General features: G+C 42.1%; 1 protein-coding gene across 7 annotated transcripts in view; it reads right to left on the bottom strand.

The window, feature by feature from the left end:
• cdc7 (cell division cycle 7 homolog (S. cerevisiae)) overlaps window positions 1-22,423 on the bottom strand; it is a 62,011-nt gene that overhangs the window by 31,912 nt on the left and 7,676 nt on the right. For 2 of the 7 annotated variants that reach the window (XM_070886587.1, XM_070886581.1), the window contains exons 2-6: window positions 14,456-14,509; window positions 13,779-13,821; window positions 7,381-7,498; window positions 4,958-5,044; window positions 1,323-1,458 (exon numbers count right to left, since the gene is read on the bottom strand). In XM_070886587.1, coding sequence (XP_070742688.1) covers window positions 1,323-1,458; window positions 4,958-5,044; window positions 7,381-7,498; window positions 13,779-13,821; window positions 14,456-14,481 — 410 coding nt within the window. In that variant the 5' untranslated portion in view covers window positions 14,482-14,509. Of the gene's footprint in view, window positions 1-1,322; window positions 1,459-4,957; window positions 5,045-7,194; window positions 7,311-7,380; window positions 7,499-13,641; window positions 13,742-13,778; window positions 13,822-14,455; window positions 14,510-22,423 lie in introns of those variants that run through there. The other 5 variants (XM_070886582.1, XM_070886584.1, XM_070886585.1 and 2 more) reach the window with 5 other exon arrangements.

Here is a 22,423-nt window from a genome sequence, read left to right as displayed (position 1 = left end):
GCGCTTCAAAGATACTCCTATTTGAAGGCCACTTGGTTATATTTTCTCCCCTCTCCCTCATTTTAGCCTATAATATCCACCTTTACCTAATTGGCAGGCCTTTGCTAGTGCCACTTAATGGCTGGCCCACATTAAATTGACCGTTGAGAGATCAAATCAAACACTCTCTATGTGGGGGACTATAGCTGTCAATAATGCAGTGGCGATCCAATTATCTTGTGGTATCCAAAACCACACTCAAAAGAACTCTTTAAATTTATTTCAATTTAAAAGAGAAATTGGGCTCATGTGATGGCTGAGTGAGTAAATGCACATTATGTGGTACTCAACAACAGACCAAAGAAGGTATCAGGATTAATCCCTTTGTCTGTGGTGAGTTAGCTGATCGCTGCTGCAGCACTTGAGCCAGTACAATTCATCTTGTTGTCCCAAGGATATGGAGTGGAAGAAACAACAGCCAAGGGTCCTTGGTCCTGATTACTATCCAATGACCCTTACCGAAAGATACCACAAAAAGGACATTAGTCAAGTACCGGATCTGACTTAATTAAGGTGTCTCCAATAGTCAAATTTCTTCCAACACACACTGCTCAGGACCATACATGAAGAATGGCCAATTGGGCAAGGTACTATTTTGGGATTTGTGAGGAATGGAGGAAATTGGGAGAAAAAGAAAAATCTATTCCTATCTTGTAATGTGACAATGTTAGTCTTGGTTCTAGTCTAGTTCTCTATTCCCTGTAACAAACACCTCGATAGTATACCTATAAAAAGAGGAACATTTTGATTAGTACAAAATATCTTTAATTTACTCAAGACATTTGACAACTTCAGACAAATTAAATGTGCTTGTTTATGGTGGATGTAACTCAGATTGCAGTAAATTACTTTGCATTCCAAATGTTCTTTTTTTAAACGAACAGACTGATTGAGCTGCATATATGGACTTTTAATGAGAATTCTGTCAAATCTGTAGTCAAAACACTGATTCTACAACTGGGAAGCAGGGGAACAGAATTACTCTAATGCAATCATTAAAGTTTCAATGAACCAATGGAGCAGAGGAACCTTAAATACCTTTGTTTAAAATATAACCGATGTTATACATTTTTCCATTTTACTGTTTTGTTAACATTCCTGTAAAAGCATATTATTGTTAATTGGATGCAAAGAATTAAATTACCCATTAGACAGACAGAGAACTTGCTAAATGGCTGCTAGTCAGAGAACAGACAGACAGATAAAATTTTGTCATTGGCTTCTACACATACTTCATCTGCCTGCTGATGCACGAACAATAAAATATAGGTGTTGATACTGACCCAGCAACTGTCAGACATTGAAGTTCAGCAGCAATTCGCACTGGATGGCTTGTGGGAATTAAATGTTTAAGTGCAAACTTCTCTACTATTCTTGACTTCAACTGAGCTGTAGCCAAATAAACAGAACTGAATGTACCTGAGGAAGGACAGAAATAATAAATCTTTTTTTAAATATCCGTAAAGTTAAAACGTTTTTTTTCTGAAATAACTACATCTTGTTGAAATATTCTGGTACTATTGTTGTCAGTACACAAGTAGATGCCTATAGATGAAACACTTGATAAACTATCAGAAGTATGCAGAATTATGTACAGCAGGAGCACTAGAAGCAATATATCACATATTTTGAATGCCATAAAAAAAAACTAAGAGTTCTCAAACAGTACAGTTTACACTTCTCGGCGCCAAAGTAACTGGTTGTGTCTCAGCTTCCAGAAGTATGTGCAGCAAAAGCAGGTGGATTTTGTTAAAAGCAGTCATTGTGCATTAGTGCAAATCATACCATAAAGCCTAAATTAAGAGAGGGTATTTGGGATGGTCCTGCAATAAGTAAAAATGTGTGTCTTGTATTTAAATGCAATAATATCCAGAAGTAGATAATAGTCTACCGCTTTCAGACAGTTTAAAAAAAAAGTAAAATTCTCTCTCCGTGTAAACTGATGCTTATTAGAGACAGTGTTCAGGGTCATAATCAAGTTTAAAAAAAAAATAAAATAAAAAACTCCTTTTGACACTTGATGGCAGACCACACAGCAAAGCTCAATAGCATTACAAAGAGAAATTTACAGTGGCAATTGAAGATAGGAATCCCATCAGTAAAAGAAGGAACTTGTATTTATATAGCGCCTGTCACAACCTCAGAACATCCCAAAGCGCTTTACAACCAATGAAGTACTTTTTGAAATGTAGTCACCGGTGTAATGTAGGAAATGTGATAGCCAATTTTGCACATAGCAAGATTCCAAAAACAGAAATATTAAAAGGACCAAATAATCTGCATATTATATATATAATATAATATAAAATATATATATCTGATGTTGGTCAAGAAATATTGGCCAGGACACCCAGAAAAACACAAACCAAAATGTTCACAAACAGCATATTAAAAATTAACAGATAAATTGTGATTCTGTAACAGAGAGAAAAAAGAGAAATGAAGAAAAGTCACTTGCATTTACATAGTGCATCAGAACGTTCCAAAAGCACTACAAATTCAACGTATTACTTTATGAAGTGCATTTAAAGTGGTTACACATTCTTGGATCTGTGATATATGTATAAATCCTCAAGCTCTATCCACAGCCTACACTATGATATACTCACAAACAGAACAAAAACAGCTTTGTATTTTTATTACTGAACAGTCCGAGAATTTTAGAAATTAAAAAGAGCAGAGCTCAAGAGACCACAAACATTTCCAGACTTGTATTCCAATGTGACGTCAGTAAGGTTTAAATTACTTCTGGTCTTTCAAGTTATTTTTCTAAAGGCACAAAATACACTTAAAAAAAAAAAATTGAAAATGTAATTTTGGCAGCCTTCTGCAACAAAGCAACTTCTGTAAGTGAATTTTTAGACTTAAAAAATCTCTAAATCCACCAAGACTGCCAATCCATTTTAACTGTATATCCATGTGTTCTGAAATTGAAATGCTCAACTGTAATTTTAACTTGTATTTATATAGCACCTTTAACGTAGTAAAATGTCCCAAAAGCGCTTCACAGGAGTGTTGAGATTAAAAATTTGACAAGGAGAAATTAGGGCAGGTGACCAAAAGCTTGGTCAAAGAAGTAGGTTTTAAGGAGCATCTTAAAGGAGAAAAGAGAGGTAGAGAGGTGGAGAGGTTTAGGGAGTAAGTTCCAGAGCTTAGGGCCCAAGCAGCTGAAGGCACGGCCATCAATGGTTGAGTGATTATAATCAGGGATGCTCACTAGGGCAGAATTAGAGGAATGCAGCTATCTCGGTGGGTTGTGGGACTGAAGAGATTACAGAGATAGGGAGGGGCGAGGCCATGGAGGTATTTGAAGACAATGATAAGAATTTTGAAATCAAGGCGTTGCTTAACTGGGAGCCAATATAGGTCAGCGAGCACAGGAGTGATGGGTGAACTGGACTTGGTGCGAGTTAGGAGATGGATAGCTGAGTTTTGGATGACCTCAAGTTTATGTAGGGTAGACTGTGGGAGGCCAGCCAGGAATGCGTTGGAATAGTCAAGACTTATACAACCTCAGGGCATCCCAAAGGTTTTCAGCCAAATAAGTACTTGTGAAGTGTTGTCACTGTCGTAAAGTGGGACAGGCAGCAGCCACTTTGTGCACAGCAAGTTCCCACAAACAGCAATGTGATAATGGCTAGATAATCTATTTGACCGATATTGATTGAGGGATAAGTATTGGCCAGGACACCGGGGATAACTGCTCTTCAATGATATAGTGCCATAGGATCTTTTCTGTCGACCTGGGCGCGCAGACAAGGCCTTAGTTTAAACATTCTTTGCTTTAAAAGGAAGAGGAGCAGAAATGAAAGAACCTCGGTTTGAAGGTGGGGGAAAAAAAGCTTTTGAAAATAGGAACAAAGGTAGCAAGCAAAGTGGTCAAGTAAGATAATTACCAAGGACATGGGCACAGTGAGCCCCCGATAGGTGAATAAAGCAAGTGGGGAACGAGCATCAATCCATAGTCAGATGACGGGACATGGGCCTCAAGATTATTTTCTAGATAAGGTAGAACAAGGCTACCCAGTGATTTGACAAACAGGATGAGAATCTTGAAATCGCAGGGGCATGGGAAGTCAATGGAGCTTGATGAGAAAAGGGATGGTGTGGAGAACTTTTCGTTGGGAAAGCACTAGGGCCACAGAGCTCTACACTAGCCAAAATTTAAGAAGAGTGGAAGCCAGTGAGGAAAGCATCTGAGATGAAGGCAAGGATAAGGATTTCAAGCGTGGTGGGAGCAAGGTCACAGCATAGCTGAGCAATGTTCTGCGAGTAGAAGGCTGCAGTTTGGGTGACCTTTTGTAAAATAGTTCACAATGCAAGTATAAAAGAAAATATTAGTCCTGGACAAAATACTCCCACACTGCATGTCATCGGTATTGCAATCAAAGATTGTGATCCGATTGCTATGTTCTTTAATGGAACACTTATTGGCGGGGGGTGGAGGGAAGGGGGGGGTTGAGGAAAAGAGAGCACCAGTATATTTAGATGTTGAATAATCTTCAGTTTTAAAAATGATAATGATCTCTGATGACCTGAAGATTGCACTATCCATGAATGCATTTGCTCTGCCTATGGTACACTGCCGGAATTGCACGTTGAAATTCTAGTAAATATTATCTATTCTGCAGCATGGCATGAAATATTAAAGAATCATACTACATCAGGTCTGTTTTTCGATGCGTCTGCCAGAGTCCAGTAAATCAGCCAATACCTCGTCAACTAAATCCTGATGTAGACTCACATCACAAATGATCTCTCAAACAGTTCCCATAAAAGGCTTGGTTAAGAGCTAAATAGGAGAATATTTGCATTGTGGCATGCCAGTAAGCTATATCAGAAGATATAAAGATCAAGGTCAAAAAGCAAGGGAATTTATTGTTTATAGGTATTCGCAAATACTAAAGTCTAAATTTACCTTCACCAATTTTGTCTTCGATGAAAAAATGTTTTGATAGCTGAGGTACTACTTCATAGAGTCTGTCAATATCCATTTTAATCTCCGCTACAGAAAAAAGCAGTTAAATTGTCACTGCAATATTCTTCGATAAATTATACTTAAAAACACACTACCTTATTTAAGAAGTTTAAACATTTCATAAAATGTTTCCTTTAAATATTTGTCAGTCTGAAGCTAAAAGTTTTTAGCTTTGCACTGATAAATATTTTTTTAAATAGCCCACTTACATACTTTACACAAAGCATTCTCCTCCAGTTCAATGGCAGTGCAGAGAGGCCAATCTGCCCTGAAGACAGCTCTGCGACAGGCATCAACATCACTTAACGAATGGCAAATTGGAAGATCAGTGCAGTTAAAAAGGCAATGCAGTAATTTCACATAATGTCCCATACAACAGGCCGACCTCAAACTGACAAATTTCAGCCAACTTCTACAGATGAATCCTCAGGATAAGCAGCACTGTGACCAGCAACTGCATGCTTTGGCCAGCAGGCATTAACTACTATCTGCGTTACAAGGCTGTTCACTTCCACCCTTCCCCAAACCACTTCTATACACCATCAGGACGAGTTAACTTGCAGTTAGGAAGGCAAGGCTGTCTTGGACCGCAGATTATATAACAACCATCAATGTCACTCCATGGTCAATCTAAAGATGTTGCAATTTTGTACGTTTAATCTAAATGTGACAATCAATGTTCCACCTAGTAGCCTAGCCAAGAACTCACCAATTTATTCCAATGGCAACAGATGAGATTAAACCATTGTTAAGGAACAGATTGAAACTCGTAACCTCTGGTTGGAATCCAATATTCCCTTGAAGAGATACTGGGGGCGATTTTCATCTGTCTACCGCCCCATTCGTGCTCAAAATGGGTACAGTTGGCAGACAAAACATATTTTTTAATCTCCCACCCATGGGTGGCCCAACTCAATTTTTGAGCCAGCCTCTAAACGAGCAGCCAGCACTCCTGCCTAAAACAGCAGAGAGCCTCGTTTAAATATTTAAATCGGGACCCTGTGTTTGTTGTAGGATGCCAATGCCCTTTCTCTGTGCCAATGGGCAGAGTATGCACAGCGCACTAGGCATGAGTGACCTAAGCAGCAATCCTTAAAGAGACCACTGCAGGTCACTCAAAACAGACCAAATTATTTTTTTATTTTTTTTAAATACAAAAAGATTTTCTGTGGGGCAAGAAAGCTCCACAAAAATCTTCCACCCTCCCCACCCACCCATCTCCCACCCAATGGGAATCGGTCAACCGAAAATTGGTCCCACTGACTTATTTTATAAAGTTTCTTTAAAATTTAGAGTTGTTTTCCAGCTCAATTAAACAACTTTACACTATATGCATATATATTGTGTAAACCAACAGGATGGCTATTTTCCACCTTGGAAGTGACTGTTACTGTGGCTAACTCAAGATGGAGAATCATCTCCATTTTAATTCTTCAGTATTTCAGACCATCACATCTACTAGATTAAAGTGTGATATTAGATAAATGACTTGTTAATGTGTGGTTATGCAAACATAAACCGACACTTGGTGTTGTGAACAGTTTACAGGTTGCACACTTGCAAATGATCCCCAGTTAGTTTTCTTCGCATAATCTGTCCCTCAGTTTCCAGATAACTGATTTATCTTTTACCTTTATATTCATTATCTGTAGAATGGACAATGTAAAACAAAAAACATAGCAATTCAGAGTTTACAAGTTAGAGTATGGTTTATGCTCTCCCTGTATTTGTTTGATATAGGTACTATATAGCACGTGACAAAATATGTAGAACCAGAGAAACATCTGAAATAAGTAAACTGATGACAAATAAGTCTGGCGTGAAAAATAATGTGTATACATTTCATCCGAGATGAACAGCATATGTTTTGTCTCAGACGCAATGTAGCTCCAATAAGTCAAAATGCGCAATGGTGTGTTAAGTTGAGCAATGTTGTTGCCTTCTTTTGGCAGATTGCAGAATAGATTGTAGACTATGAACAGCGGTCAAAAACATTGCTATGTACTTCAAGCTGCAGCCCGGCCCAACCCTGCTTGCAAGGAACTTTTCACCATTTCTCAGATTGGCTTCTAGATGGAACAATTCAATTTATGAAGGCTGCTTCATTTAGCAGGAGACCCCCCACAGTATCGGTTGATCCTGTAGCAACATAGCCCTCACAGTCAAGGAGCACTGACCGACCACTGATGACAGTCATCAATTTGTTTGTACTCTCGCCCGCTTAGTTGTCCTGGTTGTTAGCTGCACAAGTCTGAGCAGATCCAATGGTGATCTTTTAGTCTTCAATGTTACCCTGAAATTTAAAAGCACCAGAAAAATTGAACAAGAAACAATGCATTCTATCTGTATTGCAATGAACTTACTTGAAAGTTTGTAACCATCTTCATTTTCTTTACCAGAATCATTCTTTATTTGATTATTTTGATGCACATTGAAAGTATCTTTTGATATGGTTTCCAAAGTTGCCGTCATGGTATGTCCCTGAGAAAACACAGCACATCAACAGTTAGAGACAGACATAACAACACACAGAAACAACTTTCACAGGAGACTGGAATTACTCTTTCAAAGCTCAGTAGAATCATACAATTTAACAGCACAGAAAGAGGCTATTCGGCCCGTTGCACCTGTCCAGGGTCACTGAAAGGACAATTCACTTTGTCCCACTCCTTCTTCTTCTTCTTCTTCTCTTCTCCCTCCTCCCTCCTCCCTCCTCCCTCCTTCCTTCCCCTTCCCCCCCCCCACCGTCAGCTCTTTCGCTGTACCATTTCAATTCTCTATGATTGTGCACCAAAGGCAAACTAAACAATCTGTAGCAGAGTGTTGCTGAAAGTCATTTATTCTGCAGCATGATGTGGCCAGAATCATGTTACAGTGCCCAAGAGGAATAGTCTCGCATAGCAGAGGAAAGCTCAATCCAGCATCAACTGCTACCCTTCCCCTTCACTAACTAGTTTTGAAAAAGAGAGACTGGAAACAACAGAAAGTCCAAATTTAAACAAGTTAATAAAATTCTGCTAATTGTACTGTAATTATTCTGATTTTTAGTGTCCCCAATCTTGACAGGGAAATTATTTGTTATAGGGAGGGGAAGTAAATAGGTGCAAACTTTATGCACCACTGAATAGCATTAGTGCTATGATCACACAGCGGCTCGAGGCTGATCCAGTGGAATGTCTGCTTCCCTACCAGGTCGCTGCAACTTCAAATCTCAGGGCTGCTCATTACTTGAGCTCTGTCTACCACACATGAAAGTGAATTTGAATCAGTTCTTGGCCAGGAGTTCCTTAGGACTGTTAAGCACTCCAGCTGGGCCGCAGTGCTCTGCCTCTTACAAGAATATATTTTAAAAGGCTATTGAACCCACGATCCCAATAATCCTGCACCTTCTTAGGTGATGAGAATTGTGTGGCTCTACGTGGTTCCCTGCGGTATGATGAAAGGGATAATAAAAGAACTAAAATCAAATCTAAAATACACTGATGGGATGAAATGGATTGGTTAATCTCAACCCACTAATTAGTGCACACAAAGCCACAGCTCAAACTTACTCCTAATTTGGCAATCTTACTACAGAAGCCACAGGATTACTGATGTAGGAAATGGAAAATGTCACTCTTTCTGAATTTGGGCCAAGGCATACTTTTGGAGCAAAGTAGAGGGCGCTTTACTTTCCCTCCACTATACCCGAACTCCAAGTGCTCAATGCCAACACGATGTGTGTGAAATGGAAAAGTATCCCATTTCCAGCACTCGCAGAAACAGGAAAGGCTGGAAACACACAAGTCAGTTAGCATCCGGAAGACAAAGATTGGTTAACATTTGTGTTATATATAACCTAGCTCTGATGATGCGGTATACCCACAACATTTACGCAGCTTCCTTTTTAAATGTGGGCTGACTTGCTGTGTGTATGAAACATAGAAACATAGAAAATAGGTGCAGGAGTCGGCCATTCGGTCCTTCGAGCCTGCAGCACGTGAATTGGCTAGAGTGATACTTAAAGGGTTGCCGGTGGATAGGCAATGGCAAACATTTAAAGATCACATGGATGAACTTCAGCAATTGTACATCCCTGTCTGGAGTAAAAATAAAACGGGGAAGGTGGCTCAATAGTGGCTAACAAGGGAAATTAAGGATAGTGTTAAATCCAAGGAAGAGGCATATATATTGGTCAGAAAAAGCAGCAAACCCGAGGACTGGGAGAAATTTAGAATTCAGCAGAGGAGGACAAAGGGTTTAATTAGGAGGGGGAAAATAGAGTACGAGAAGAAGCTTGCTGGGAACATAAAAACTGACTGCAAAAGCTTCTATAGATATGTGAAGAGAAAAAGATTAATGAAAACAAACGTAGGTCCCTTGCAGTCAGATTCAGGTGAATTTATAATGAGGAGCAAAAAAATGGTGGACCAGTTAAACAAATACTTTGGTTCTGTCTTCACGAAGGAAGACACAAATAACCTTCCGGAAATACGAGGGGACCGGTGGTCTAGTGAAAAGGAGGAACTGAAGGAAATCCTTATTAGGCGGGAAATTGTGTTAGGAAAATTGGTGGGATTGAAGGTCGATAAATCCCCAGGGCCTGATAGTCTGCATCCCAGAGTACTTAAGGAAGTAGTCCTAGAAATAGTGGATGCATTGGTGATCATTTTCCAACAGTCTATCGACTCTAGATCAGTTCCTATGGACTGGAGGGTAGCTAATGTAACACCACTTTTTAAGAAAGGAGGGAGAGAGAAAACGGTTAATTATAGACCAGTTAGCCTGACATCAGTAGTGGGGAAAATATTGGAATCAATTATTAAAGATGAAATAGCAGCACATTTGGAAAGCAGTGACAGGATCAGTCTAAGTCAGCATGGATATATGAAGGGGAAATCATGCTTGACAAATCTTCTGGAATTTTTTGAGGATGTAACTAGTAGAGTGGACAAGGGAGAACCAGTGGATGTGGTGTATTTGGACTTTCAAAAGGCTTTTGACAAGGTCCCACACAAGAGATTGGTGTGCAAAATTAAAGCACATGGTATTGGGGGTAATGTACTGACGTGGATAGAGAACTGGTTGGCAGACAGGAAGCAGAGAGTCGGGATAAACAGGTCCTTTTCAGAATGGCAGGCAGTGACTAGTGGGGTGCCGCAAGGCTCAGTGCTGGGACCCCAGCTATTTACAATATACGTTAATGATTTGGATGAGGGAATAGAGTGTAATATCTCCAAGTTTGCAGATGACACTAAGCTGGGTGGTGGTGTGAGCTGTGAGGAGGACGCTAAAAGGCTACAGGGTGACTTGGACAGGTTAGGTGAGTGGGCAAACGCGTAGCAGGTGCAGTATAATATGGATAAATGTGAGGTTATCCACTTTGGTGGCAAAAACACGAAGGCAAATTATCTGAATGGCGGCAGATTAGGAAAAGGGGAGGTGCAACGAGATCTGTGTATCATGGTACATCAGTCATTGAAAGTTGGCATGCAGGTACAGCAAGCGGTGAAGGCGGCAAATGATATGTTGGCCTTCATAGCTAGGGGATTTGAGTAAAGGAGCAGGGAGGTCTTACTGTAAATGTACAGGGCCTTAGTATTCACTGGAGTTTAAAAGGATGAGAGGGGATCTCAGAAACATAAAATTCTGATGGGACTGGACAGGTTAGATGCAGGAAGAATGTTCCCGATGTTGGGGAAGTCCAGAACCAGTGGACATAATCTAAGGATAAGGGGTAAGCCATTTAGGACTGAGATGAGGAGAAACTTCTTCACTAGAGTGTTGTTAACCTGTGGAATTCTCTGCCGCAGAGAGTTGTTGATGCCAGTTCATTGGATATATTCAAGAGGGAGTTAGATATGGCCCTTACGGCTAAAGGGATCAAGGGATATGGAGAGAAAGCAGGAAAGGGGTACTAAGGTGAATGATCAGCCATGATCTTATTGAATGGTGGTGCAGGCTCGAAGGGCCGAATGGCCTACTCCTGCACCTATTTTCTATGTTACTACCATTCAATAAGATCATGGCTGATCATTCGCCTCAGTACCCCATGCCTGCTTTCTCTCCATACCCCTTGATCCCTTTAGCCGTAAGGGCCATATCTAACTCCGTCTTGAATATATCCAATGACCTGGCATCAACAACTCTCTGCGGTAGAGAATTCCACAGGTTCACCACTCTTTGGGTGAAGAAGTTTCTCCTCATCTTGGTCCTAAATGGCTTACCCCTTATCCTTAGACTATTCTGCTTTTATTTCAGTATTCATGGTTTTCTTTTTTATCTTCAGCTAGGTTTCGTTCATGATCAGTCCATTTCCCCTGCTACCAGAATGTATCTTTCCCAATCTAAACATCTTGATCGGAGCCTTCCGGGGGGAAATAAATAAGGAACAATGCTGATATTTCCCCAAGAATATTTAGTTCTGTAAGGGGATTTTTCAAATATATACAACTCACTCAGTTTTGTTTCTTGTGGGTTAGATAGGTCCCGGAGTCAGTTATTACAGAATATCCACTTTTACAGCTTTTCCTGCAATCAGATCTTTGCTAATGAACTGAATAATAGCACTATAAGCAAGTCTTGCCCAACGCTCATTTGCCTGTACAGGTAATACAATTCATAGATCAAATGTAACCCCAGCAAAAGCCATGCAGAGGCAAAGCAGAAAATGATTTTTCCATGTTTTTTCTCTCCCTAGATGCCCAGGTATGGAACCTGAAACAGGCAGTTCTCAGGAATAACCGAGTTTAAATTCCAATGTAATAATGTGAAACCAGCTGGACTGTGTGCAGCATGCACTTTTTATCTAAAGTTTTATTAGTTGTAGTTTCCAGTATAGCGGCTGAAAATGTAAATTGTATAGCTGAAGTTCAGTCAATGTGACATTAAATGTACCTACTGGAGTACTCTGCTATCAGGAAGTGTTATAAAAATAACAGGTTAATGCATCTAAATGTTTGATGTGTTTTGATAATAGTGCATTCAACTGGAAAAATAATTGGCTGGCAAAGCCAAACATCAGGCACGCCATTTAGGCTGGGGATTTCAATGTCAGTTTATTCTAGCCCTCATTACAGAGCTGAAATGAATTGAAGCAGGAATGCCCTAAAGTGAAAGCAATAATGCAGTTAAACTGCAGCATTTTACCATCAAGTATCAGGATCAAACACTGACAGGCAAGATGCAGCACAAGGATCAGAATAAATCTTTCTTTGCTGCCTCAATAATGGCCCCGAATGTGCGGTCGGAGGCACACCAGAAGAATACGCTTCCCAACTGGAAAAAAAAAACAAATGTAGCTGGTGCCTTCGGAGCTTCGGACTCTATGGGTCCTGGGTCTGTAGGCATTCACCTGCATAAAAGACCTACGGAACCCATGGATGCAGGCGGTTCGCAAGCTTCCCTAGGATCACGTTGGCCCAGTCAACCAATCAAAAAGGGAGATTCCGATGATGATTGTGGGGATTCCATTTACGTACAGAATCCCCATAAGCATATTAGAAATCCCCAAATAAATAAGAATTTACTCCCACTTAAAATAAAAATAAATGATCACATATTCAAAATTAATGAAAAGACCCTTTAATTAAGCATTTAAAATTACTATTAAAATTTTTGAAAAATAAATGTAAACATTTTAAAACGGGCCAAGATTGACTGAAACCATTTTTAAATGTATGTGTATCTTTTAACCATTTAAAATCTTTAATTTTAACATTTACTTTAACCCATATGCTGGTAAAAGAAAGACTTACCCCTGCTTTTTCATGGGCATTCTCTGGGCAATAGTTTGGAAAATAGCCCAACTCTGCACCAGCGAAAGTGTTTTTGCAGCGGATTCGAAGGATCTGTCAATGCAAAACTTGATAGATTGCAAGTTCGGGGTTTTCGCACCTGCCGAGCGCATACAGAAACCCAGAGCTTGCAAGGGCCATCCTGAGCACTTAGGATGGCGCACGCTGTGCATTTGCCATCATCGGCCGCTAAAATACAGGTTATGATGTCTCAACTCCAGCTGCAGAAAAGCATCTCCGACTGAGTGAATTTCACTTCCACATCAGGCAGCTTTCTGGACTCGGACTGAAACTGGCAATTAAGTGCAACTTTTTGTGCTTTTGGTTCTGGGTTGAAACTGTTATAATTGATTTCACGCAAGATCTTTAAAACTAGCCGACAATGAAAGTGCAGGTTTTTAATCCCACCAGCCTGAACTGTGTTCAAACCCATACACAAATTGACCCAACGAGTCACCTCGTCACTGACATTTCAGATTGATAGCTTAAAAAAATATAGATTTTAATTCCTCCTCTCCAATAGAATACATCAACCCCCCACACCCCCTCCCCCCGCAAGTGAGAGAGTACTGATGACTTCTTTTCAAGAGGAGGCATGCCTTTCCCGGCAAAAGAAATGGTTAAAACCCCTTTTACTTTAAGCCTTGGTCTGTGCACGGGGAGACAATGAAAAATACATCAGAGACTCAACTGCGAACAATTTATATTTGCTGGTACCCTGTACTGACTTTGGTTCAACACCCGCTGCAGTACAATGCAATGCATGCACTGTATTATTTACATATTATGCCAGTAACCCACCATTTGGGACATAATGCGCAAATATAAATGGTCAAATGATACACAAACCCTATTTTCTTCTGGAGCTGCAGTTGAAATCTCCTCCAAGTCCTAATCACAGTATTTATTGTGAAACCAAATCAAGATTTCAAATAACTAAGCGGCCTTCCAAAGGGACAGCAGTGCAACAGTTCTCCTCCACATACCTTGGGCAACGATCCAAAGCCTCTAAACCCATGAGAAGTTTCCCTTTAGAGAAAAGAAAACAAACAAAATGTTGCACAACCTCAGCACGTGACTTTCATCTTCCTATACCATCGCTGAACCATTCTGATTGGCAAGGAATTACATTGGACGTGTGCCAATAAAAAGAAAAATAACTTCTTTTGAAAAATAAACTTGCCTTCATCTGCTCTTTGTTAAAGATGTTTTTAATCAAACACCACAAAAAAAAAAATCCCTTGTGGCAGTGCAGTGACACAGGGCCTCAGCTTGCCTGTATGCTTTTGCTTGGAGTGGTAAAACACTGGTTCAGCTCACATTATCTCAAGAGAAATTCCTGACAGTTATTAATCCATCAGCAGAGGCAAAAACAAGGGCAAGGTACAAGGAGGGTAATGGAAAGGAAAGGAGTTCATCTTTCAGATAATCAACCCACAATAATATTGCACACCTCCGAAAAGAGCACAGGCACAGGGAACAGCCTAGAAACTTCTCAACTCTCAGAATGGTGCAGAAGTAGTGCAAAAGTTTAAAAAAAACATTTTTTTTTAAATGCATCACAGGAATTCCTTCTTCAATCTGATGGCAATGATCAAAGGGAAGTAAATTGTTGTCCACAGGAGTGCTATAGTATAGTGAAAGAATAATTATTACCACTTACTTTTGTAAAGTAGCTTCCACCTTCATTCATTCTTCCCCAATATAATGGGTTATTCTGCCAACATAATAGAATTTAAATGGATGGATAGTCCATCTAATTATAGGTTGCAGCAAGTTTTGCACAGTAGTGTAGTGAAAGGGTACAGATTGCATAACAACTTACATTTTTTTAGCACTCATTACACAGCAAGAGATGGCACAGAGCAGTGATGTGGGGAGAATGAAAGAGGAATAGGGACATGAGGAGGCAAAAGCACAAACATAAAGTAGGATTTCAAGGGAGGTAACAAAGCAGAGATGCTGAGGGATAAATTCAAGAGGGCAAAGGCAAAATTGACAGAAGAACAAGTAAGTGGTGAGAATTTGAGGATCGGGGGCAGGGACAGAGAGTTGGAAGAGGTAAGGGTGGTAGAGAGACTTGAGCACAAAAGTCTAGGCGACATTCTAGTGCAGTGCTGAGGGAGTGCTGCGTTGTCGGAGGTGCCATCTTTCGGATGATAAATCGAGGCATTGTCTGCTCTCTCAGGTGGACATAAAAGATACCATGGCATTATTCTGAAGAGCAATTATCCCCAGTGTCCTGGCCAATTATTATCCCTCAATCATCATCATAAAAACAAATTATTTAGTCATTATCACATTGCTGTGGACAAATTGACTGCTGTGTTTCCTACATTACAACAGTGACTACACTTCAAAAGTACTTTATTGGCTGTAAAGCGCTTTGGGACGTCTTGAAGTCGTGAGAGGCTCTTTATAAATGCAAGTCTTTCTTTTTAGAGGGATGGGCCGCCGGAGTCATCATCATAGGCAGTCCCTCGGAATTGAGGAAAGCTTGCTTCCATTCTTAGCATGAGTTCTTAGGTGGCTGTACAGTCCAATACGAGAACTACAGTCATAGTTGGGCAGATAGTTGTTGAGGGAAAGGGTGGGCAGGGAGCCTGGTTTGCCGCACGCTCCTTCCGCTGCCTGCAAGTGATTTCTGCATGCTCTCGGCGACAATATTCGAGGAGCTCAGCGCCCTCCCGAATGCACATCCTCCATTTCGGGCGGTCTATGGCCAGAGACTCCCAGGTGTCAGTGGGGATGTCGCACTTTATCAGGGAGGCTTTGAGGGTGTCCTTGTAACATTTCCTCTGCCCACCTTTGGCTCGTTTGCCGTGGACAAGTTCGGAGTAGAGCGCTTGCTTTGGGAGTCTCGTGTCTGGCATGCGAACTATGTGGCCTGCCCAGCAGAGCTGATCAAGTGTGGTCAGTGCTTCAATGCTGGGGATGTTGGCCTGGACGAGGACACTAGTCTGTCCTCCCAGGATCTTGTGGAGACATCGCTGGTGGTATTTCTCCAGCGACTTGAGGTGTCTACTGTACATGATCCATGTCTCTGAACCATAAAGGAGGGCGGGTATTACTACGGCCCTGTAGACCATGAGCTTGGTGACAGTCTTGAGGGACTGGTCTTCAAACGCTCTTTTCCTCAGGCGGCCGAAGGCTGCACTGGAGGCAGTGTTGGATCTCGTCGTCGATGCCTGCTCTTGTTGATAGGAGGCTCCAGAGATAGGGGAAGTGGTCCATGTTGTCCATGGCGTGGATCTTGATGTCTGAGGGGCAGTGCTGTGCGGTGAGGACAGGCTGGTGGAGGACCTTTGTCTCACTAATGCTTAGCATAAGGCCCATCTTTCATACGCCTCGGTAAATACATCGATTATGTCCTGGAGTTCAGCCTCTGCGTACTGTAGCTCGACGACAGAGATTGGAGTGGTCTTGGACCTGACCTGGAGATGGCGAAGGTTGAACAGCTTCCCACTGGTTCAGTAGTTTAGTTCGACTCCAGCGGGGAGCTTATCAACTGTGAGGTGGAGCATGGCAGCGAGGAAGATTGAGAAGAGGGTTGGGGCGATGACGCAAGCCCTGCTTGGCCCCGGTCCGGACGTGAATTGGGTCTGTGATGGATCCATTGGTAAGGATCACAACTTACATGTCATTAAGGTGAGGATAAAAATGTTCAAAGTCCATTCTTAGATATAGGAAGCCACTGGAGCTTGACGAAGACGGGGGTGATGGGAACGCCTCAGTCCACTTGAGAACATTTACATATGAACATACAAAATGGATAAGGAAAGACCACCAAGCACATCCCCATGCATTCAACCTGTAACTTAGTACACCATTTACGCACCCACTAAGCACACCATCTCCAAGATGAGATAAGAAAAAAAAACCTGTCGGCAATTTCGGGAAAAAATGGAGCATTCCTCTCCAATTCCCCAAGGAAATTACTAAGCTCCACCACACTGCAGTTGCCAGTAAGACATTACAGTCGCAGCTATCCAGCAACTTAAGATCTACACTGGAAATTAACTTGGCAATTTCAGTTTTAAAGGACTGTAGTGACAACATAATCCCAACTGTAGAGCTATAGAAAAGCTGCAGAGCTATAGAAATTTACAGCACAGGAGGCCATGCAGCCCATCTTGTCTGTACCCACTCATTGCTAGAGCAATCCTAAACTAATCCCACTGCCCTGCACTCCCCCCATAGCCTTTTATCAATCCCAAACTAGTCCCACTGCCCAGAACGTTATAAAACCGAAGTATACAGTATCCTTCATGTTGTACTCAATGATCTCAGCAATACAACTTAAAACTCTTATTTACTTTCCCGCATGCTACCCGACATTGCTTGTGCGACTTGAACAAATGATCAGTTGCTCCTAGATTTCTTTCTTGATCAGTTACTTTCAACAGATACCCCTGCATGGCATCAACAAGCCAAAATTTCCTAATCCCAAGTGTATGACAAGTGACTTGCCCACATTAAATGCCATCTCCCACACATGGGGCCATTCAAGTAACTTAACTTAAGTTTGCCTAAAACATTTTTATATCATCTGCAAACTTGTTTAAACTTGTACACTTTGTAATGAAACATTGTAAATTCTGAGCTAATCTCTTAGCTTCCAGCCTATTTAAATGAATGGATCCTTACTGAAAGATGTACTCTCCCTAAAAAAAGTCTTCCATCTACAAACACAAGCTTTTTTAAAAAAAACTCTATATATCTAGAAAACAAAGTGGGGCAAAGAAAGACAAGACAGTAGAACTGTGAATTACTGAACACAATACAATTAGGTTCAATGTGAAAATAGAAAAGTATAGTGAAGCGTCAAAGGATGCTGGACTGGAAAAAGAGAGAATTTAGTGAGATGTAGCCCAAATTAACTGGGCGGAAAAATTAGCAAACAGGATGACAGATCAGCGGTGGAGAATCTTCAAAGAAAAAATGCACAGAACATAAAATAGATATATTCCTGTAAGATGAAGGGGGCATCAAAGGATAGACCTCTTTGGATAAAGGAAGAGATTGAAACTAAACAAAACTTAAAATTGAGAGGCATGTGGTAAAATCAGAGCTAAAAATGTATCATGAGGAATAAAATATCACGAGGCAATTATAGACCAATTAGCTTAACATGTCATTGGGAAAATACTGGAGTCCATTATTAAGGAAGTACAGGTTGAACATCCCTTATCTGGGACTCCCTTATCTAGCACCACTCCTCGTCCAGATAGTAAAAGTTTTTACCGATATATAAAATGGAAGAGAGTGACTAAAGTAAATGTTAGTCCCTTAGAAGATGAGAAGAGGGATTTAATAATGGGAAATGTGGAAATGGCTGAGACCTTAAACAATTATTTTGCTTCTGTTTTCACAGTGGAAGACACAAAAACCATGTCAAAAATTGCTGGTCACGGGAATGTGGGGAGGACCTTGAGACAATCACTATCACTAGGGGGATAGTGCTGGACAGGCTAATGGGACTCAAGGTAGACAAGTCCCCTGGTCCTGATGAAATGCATCCCAGGGTATTAAAAGAGATGGCGGAAGTTATAGCAGATGCATTCGTTATAATCTACCAAAATTCTCTGGATTCTGGGGAGGTACCAGCGGATTGGAAAGCAGCTAATGTAACGCCTCTGTTTAAAAAAGGGGGCAGACAAAAGGCAGGTAACTATAGGCCGGTTAGTTTAACATCTGTAGTGGGGAAAATGCTTGAAGCTATCATTAAGGAAGAAATAGCGGGACATCTAGATAGGAATAGTGCAATCAAGCAGATGCAACATGGATTCATGAAGGGGAAATCATGTGTAACTAATGTACTCGAATTCTTTGAGGATATAACGAGCATGGTGGATAGAGGTGTACCGATGGATGTGGTGTATTTAGATTTCCAAAAGGCATTCGATAAGGTGCCACACAAAAGGTTACTGCAGAAGAAAAAGGTACGTGGAGTCAGAGGAAATGTATTAGCATGGATCGAGAATTGGCTGGCTAACAGAAAGCAGAGAGTCGGGATAAATGGATCCTTTTCAGGTTGGAAATCGGTGGTTAGCGGTGTGCCACAGGGATCGGTGCTGGGACCACAATATACATAGATGACCTGGAAGAGGGGACAGAGTGTAGTGTAACAAAATTTGCAGATGGCACAAAGATTAGTGGGAAAGCGGGTTGTGTAGAGGACACAGAGAGGCTGCAAAGAGATTTAGATAGGTTAAGCGAATGGGCTAAGGTTTGGCAGCTGGAATACAATGTCGGAAAATGCAAGGTCATCCACCTTGGGGAAAAAAAAACAGTAAAAGGGAATATTATTTGAATGGGGAGAAATTACAACATGCTGCGGTGCAGAGGGACCTGGGGGTCCTTGTGCATGAAACTCTTTTTAGGAGCAAACAAAAAACATTAAACCGTGCCCCCCGATCTGGGGGAAACACCAACATTTACAAGGCCCTTTTTTTATTTTTTGGGGGGTTTTTTTTGGGCACAGAATCGAATTTTTTCTCCAAGTGCCCCCTATAAAAGGGGAGGGGGACACTAAAAGCACCGGCAATTAAAACAAATTAACTTAAAAACATAAAATCAAATTAAAATTTGGTTGCCGGGCGTGATGATGCACTCCAGTCCCTCCGGTGCTCATCTCTCGCGGAAGGCCGCGAGGGTACCGGTGGACACCGCGTGCTCCATCTCCAAGGACACCCTGGACCGGATGTATGCGCGGAAGAGAGGTAGGCAGTCTGGCTGAACAACCCCCTCGACCGCCCGCTGCCTGGACCGGCTGATGGCACCCTTGGCCGTGCCCAGGAGCAGTCCTACGAGGAGGCCCTCGGACCTACCCGCTCCCCTCCGCACAGGGTGCCCGAAGATCAGGAGTGTGGGACTGAAGTGCAGCCAGAATTTCAGGAGCAGCCCCTTTAAATAACAAAACAGGGGCTGCAACCTTGTGCACTCAATAAAAACATGGAACACGGACTCTTCCAGACCGCAGAAATTGCAGGCGGCCTGGGAGCCCGTGAACCGCCTTAAAAATTTATTGCACGGCACTGCTCCGTGCACCACCCTCCAGGCCAAGTCCCCGATAAATAGTGGGAGGACCCCTTCGTAGAGTGCCCTCCATCGGGGACCTCCGCCTCCTCCGGACGGCAAGATGGTACGCCATGGCGTGTCCGGACGGCAGGTGAGGATGGCAAAGTTGAGAGTGTGCAGGAGCAGCCCGTACAGGAAACCCCTCCGCAAAGCCTACTGCACCTGGTATTCTGAATCCCAAAAAGTTAGTTTGCAGGTGCAGCAGGTAATCAGGAAGGCGAATGGAATGTTGGCCTTCATTGCGAGAGGGATGGAGTACAAAAGCAGGGAGGTCCTGCTGCAACTATACAGGGTATTGGTGAGGCCGCACCTGGAGTACTGCGTGCAGTTTTGATCACCTTACTTAAGGAAGGATATACTAGCTTTGGAGGGGGTACAGAGACGATTCACTAGGCTGATTCCGGAGATGAGGGGGTTACTTTATGATAATAGATTGAGTAGACTGGGTCTTTACTCGTTGGAGTTCAGAAGGATGAGGGGTGATCTTATAGAAACATTTAAAATAATGAAAGGGATAGACAAGATAGAGGCAGAGAGGTTGTTTCCACTGGTCGGGGAGACTAAAACTAGGAGGCACAGCCTTAAGATACAGGGGGGCCAATTTAAAACCAAGTTCAGAAGGAATTTCTTCTCCTAGAGGGTTGTGAATCTGTGGAATTCTCTGCCCAAGGAAGCAGTTGAGGCTAGATCATTGAATGTATTCAAATCACAAATAGATAGATTTTTAACCAATAAGGGAATTAAGGGTTACGGGGAGAGGGTGGGTAAGTGGAGCTGAGTCCACGGCCAGATCAGCCATGATTTTGTTGAATGGCGGAGCAGGCTTGAGGGGCTAGATGGCCTACTCCTGTTCCTAATTCTCATGTTCTTATGTCCGGCACCATTCCTGGCCACCAGGAGGCACATGTGCAAAACTCAGACATGAACAAATTGAAGTCTTCCCTTGCTGCCAATTCCCACAATTGCTGGCCTGACCCCGCGATCCATCGCACGATTTCTCTGCCACACTCCCAGCCCGAATCCAGCTACAATATCCCCTTGTTCAGTACCTAATTTAACGTGACCTCCCCTCGTCCGACAAAATCCCTTATCCGGCACAGGCTCGAGGGTGACGGATAAGAGGTTCAACCTGTAGTAGCAGTACATTTAGAAAATCATAATGCAGTCAAGCAGAGTCAGCATGGTTTTCTGAAAGGACAAGTGCACTAACATCAGTGTCCTCGTCCAGGCTAACATCCCCAGCATTGAAGCACTGACCACACTCGATCAGCTTCGCCGGGCAGGCCACATAGTTCGCATGCCAGACACGAGACTCCCAAAGCAAATGTTCTATGCGGAGTTCCTTCACGGCAAACAAGCCAAAGGTGGGCAGCGGAAATGTTACAAGAAGCCTCCCTGATAAAGTGCGACATCACCACTGACACCTGGGAGTCCTTGGCCAAAGACAACCCTAAGTGGAGAAAGTGCATCCGGAAGGGCGTTGAGCTCTTCGAATCTCAACGCCAAGAGCGCGAAGTCGCCAAGCGCAGGCAGCAGAAGGAACGCGCGGCAAACCAGTCCCACACACCCCTTCCCTCGGCGAATATCTGTCCCACCTGTGACAGAGTCTGTGGCTCTTGTATTGGATTGTTCAGCCAGAGAACTCACTTCAGGAGTGGAAGCAAGTCTTCCTCAATTCTGAGGCACTGCCTCTGATGATGATGATGATGATGAAAGGGAAATCATGTTTGACAAATTTGCTCGAGTTCTTTGAGGATGTAACGATCAGGGTGGATAAAGGGGAACCAGTAGATGTCGTATATTTGGATTTCCAGAAGGCAATCGATAAGGTGCCACGTAAAAGGTTACTGCACAAGATAAGAGCTCACGGGGCTGGGGGTAATACATTAGCATGGATAAAGGATTGGCTAACTAACAGAAAACAGAGAGTCGGGATAAATGGATCATTTTCAGGTTGGCAAACTGTAACTAGTGGGGTACCACAGGGATCAGTGCTGGGGCCTCAACTATTTACAATCTATAGTAACGATTTGGATGAAGGGACCGAGTGTAATGTAGCCAAATTTGTTGATGATACAAAGATAGGTGGGAAAGCAAGTTATGAGAAAGACGCAAAGAATCTGCAAAGGGATATAGACAGGCTAAGTGAGCGGGCAAAAATTTGACAGATGGAAGCATAACGTGGGGAAATGTGAGATTATTCACTTTGGTAGGAAAAATAAAAAAGAAAATTATTTAAATGAGGAGAGATTACAAAATGCTGAGGTACAGAGGGATCTGAAGATCTTTCTATATGAAACACAAAAAGTTAGTATGCAGGTACAGCAAGTAATTAGGAAGGCAAATGGAATGTTGGCCTTTATTGCAAGGGGGATAGAGTATAAAAGTAGGGAAGTCCTGCTACAACTGTTGGTGAGACCACACCTGGAGTACTGTGTACAGTTTAGGTCTCCTTATTTAAGGAGGGATATACTTGCATTGGAGGCAGTTCAGAGAAGGTTCACTAGGTTGATTCCTGAGATGAAGGGGCTGTCATATGAAGAAAGGTTGG

Source organism: Pristiophorus japonicus, chromosome 8 (assembly GCF_044704955.1).
Source record: "Pristiophorus japonicus isolate sPriJap1 chromosome 8, sPriJap1.hap1, whole genome shotgun sequence".
NCBI classification, from domain to species: domain Eukaryota; kingdom Metazoa; phylum Chordata; class Chondrichthyes; family Pristiophoridae; genus Pristiophorus; species Pristiophorus japonicus.
Note: the sequence above shows the minus strand (reverse complement) of the source record. Positions and strands in the feature narration are given on the sequence as shown.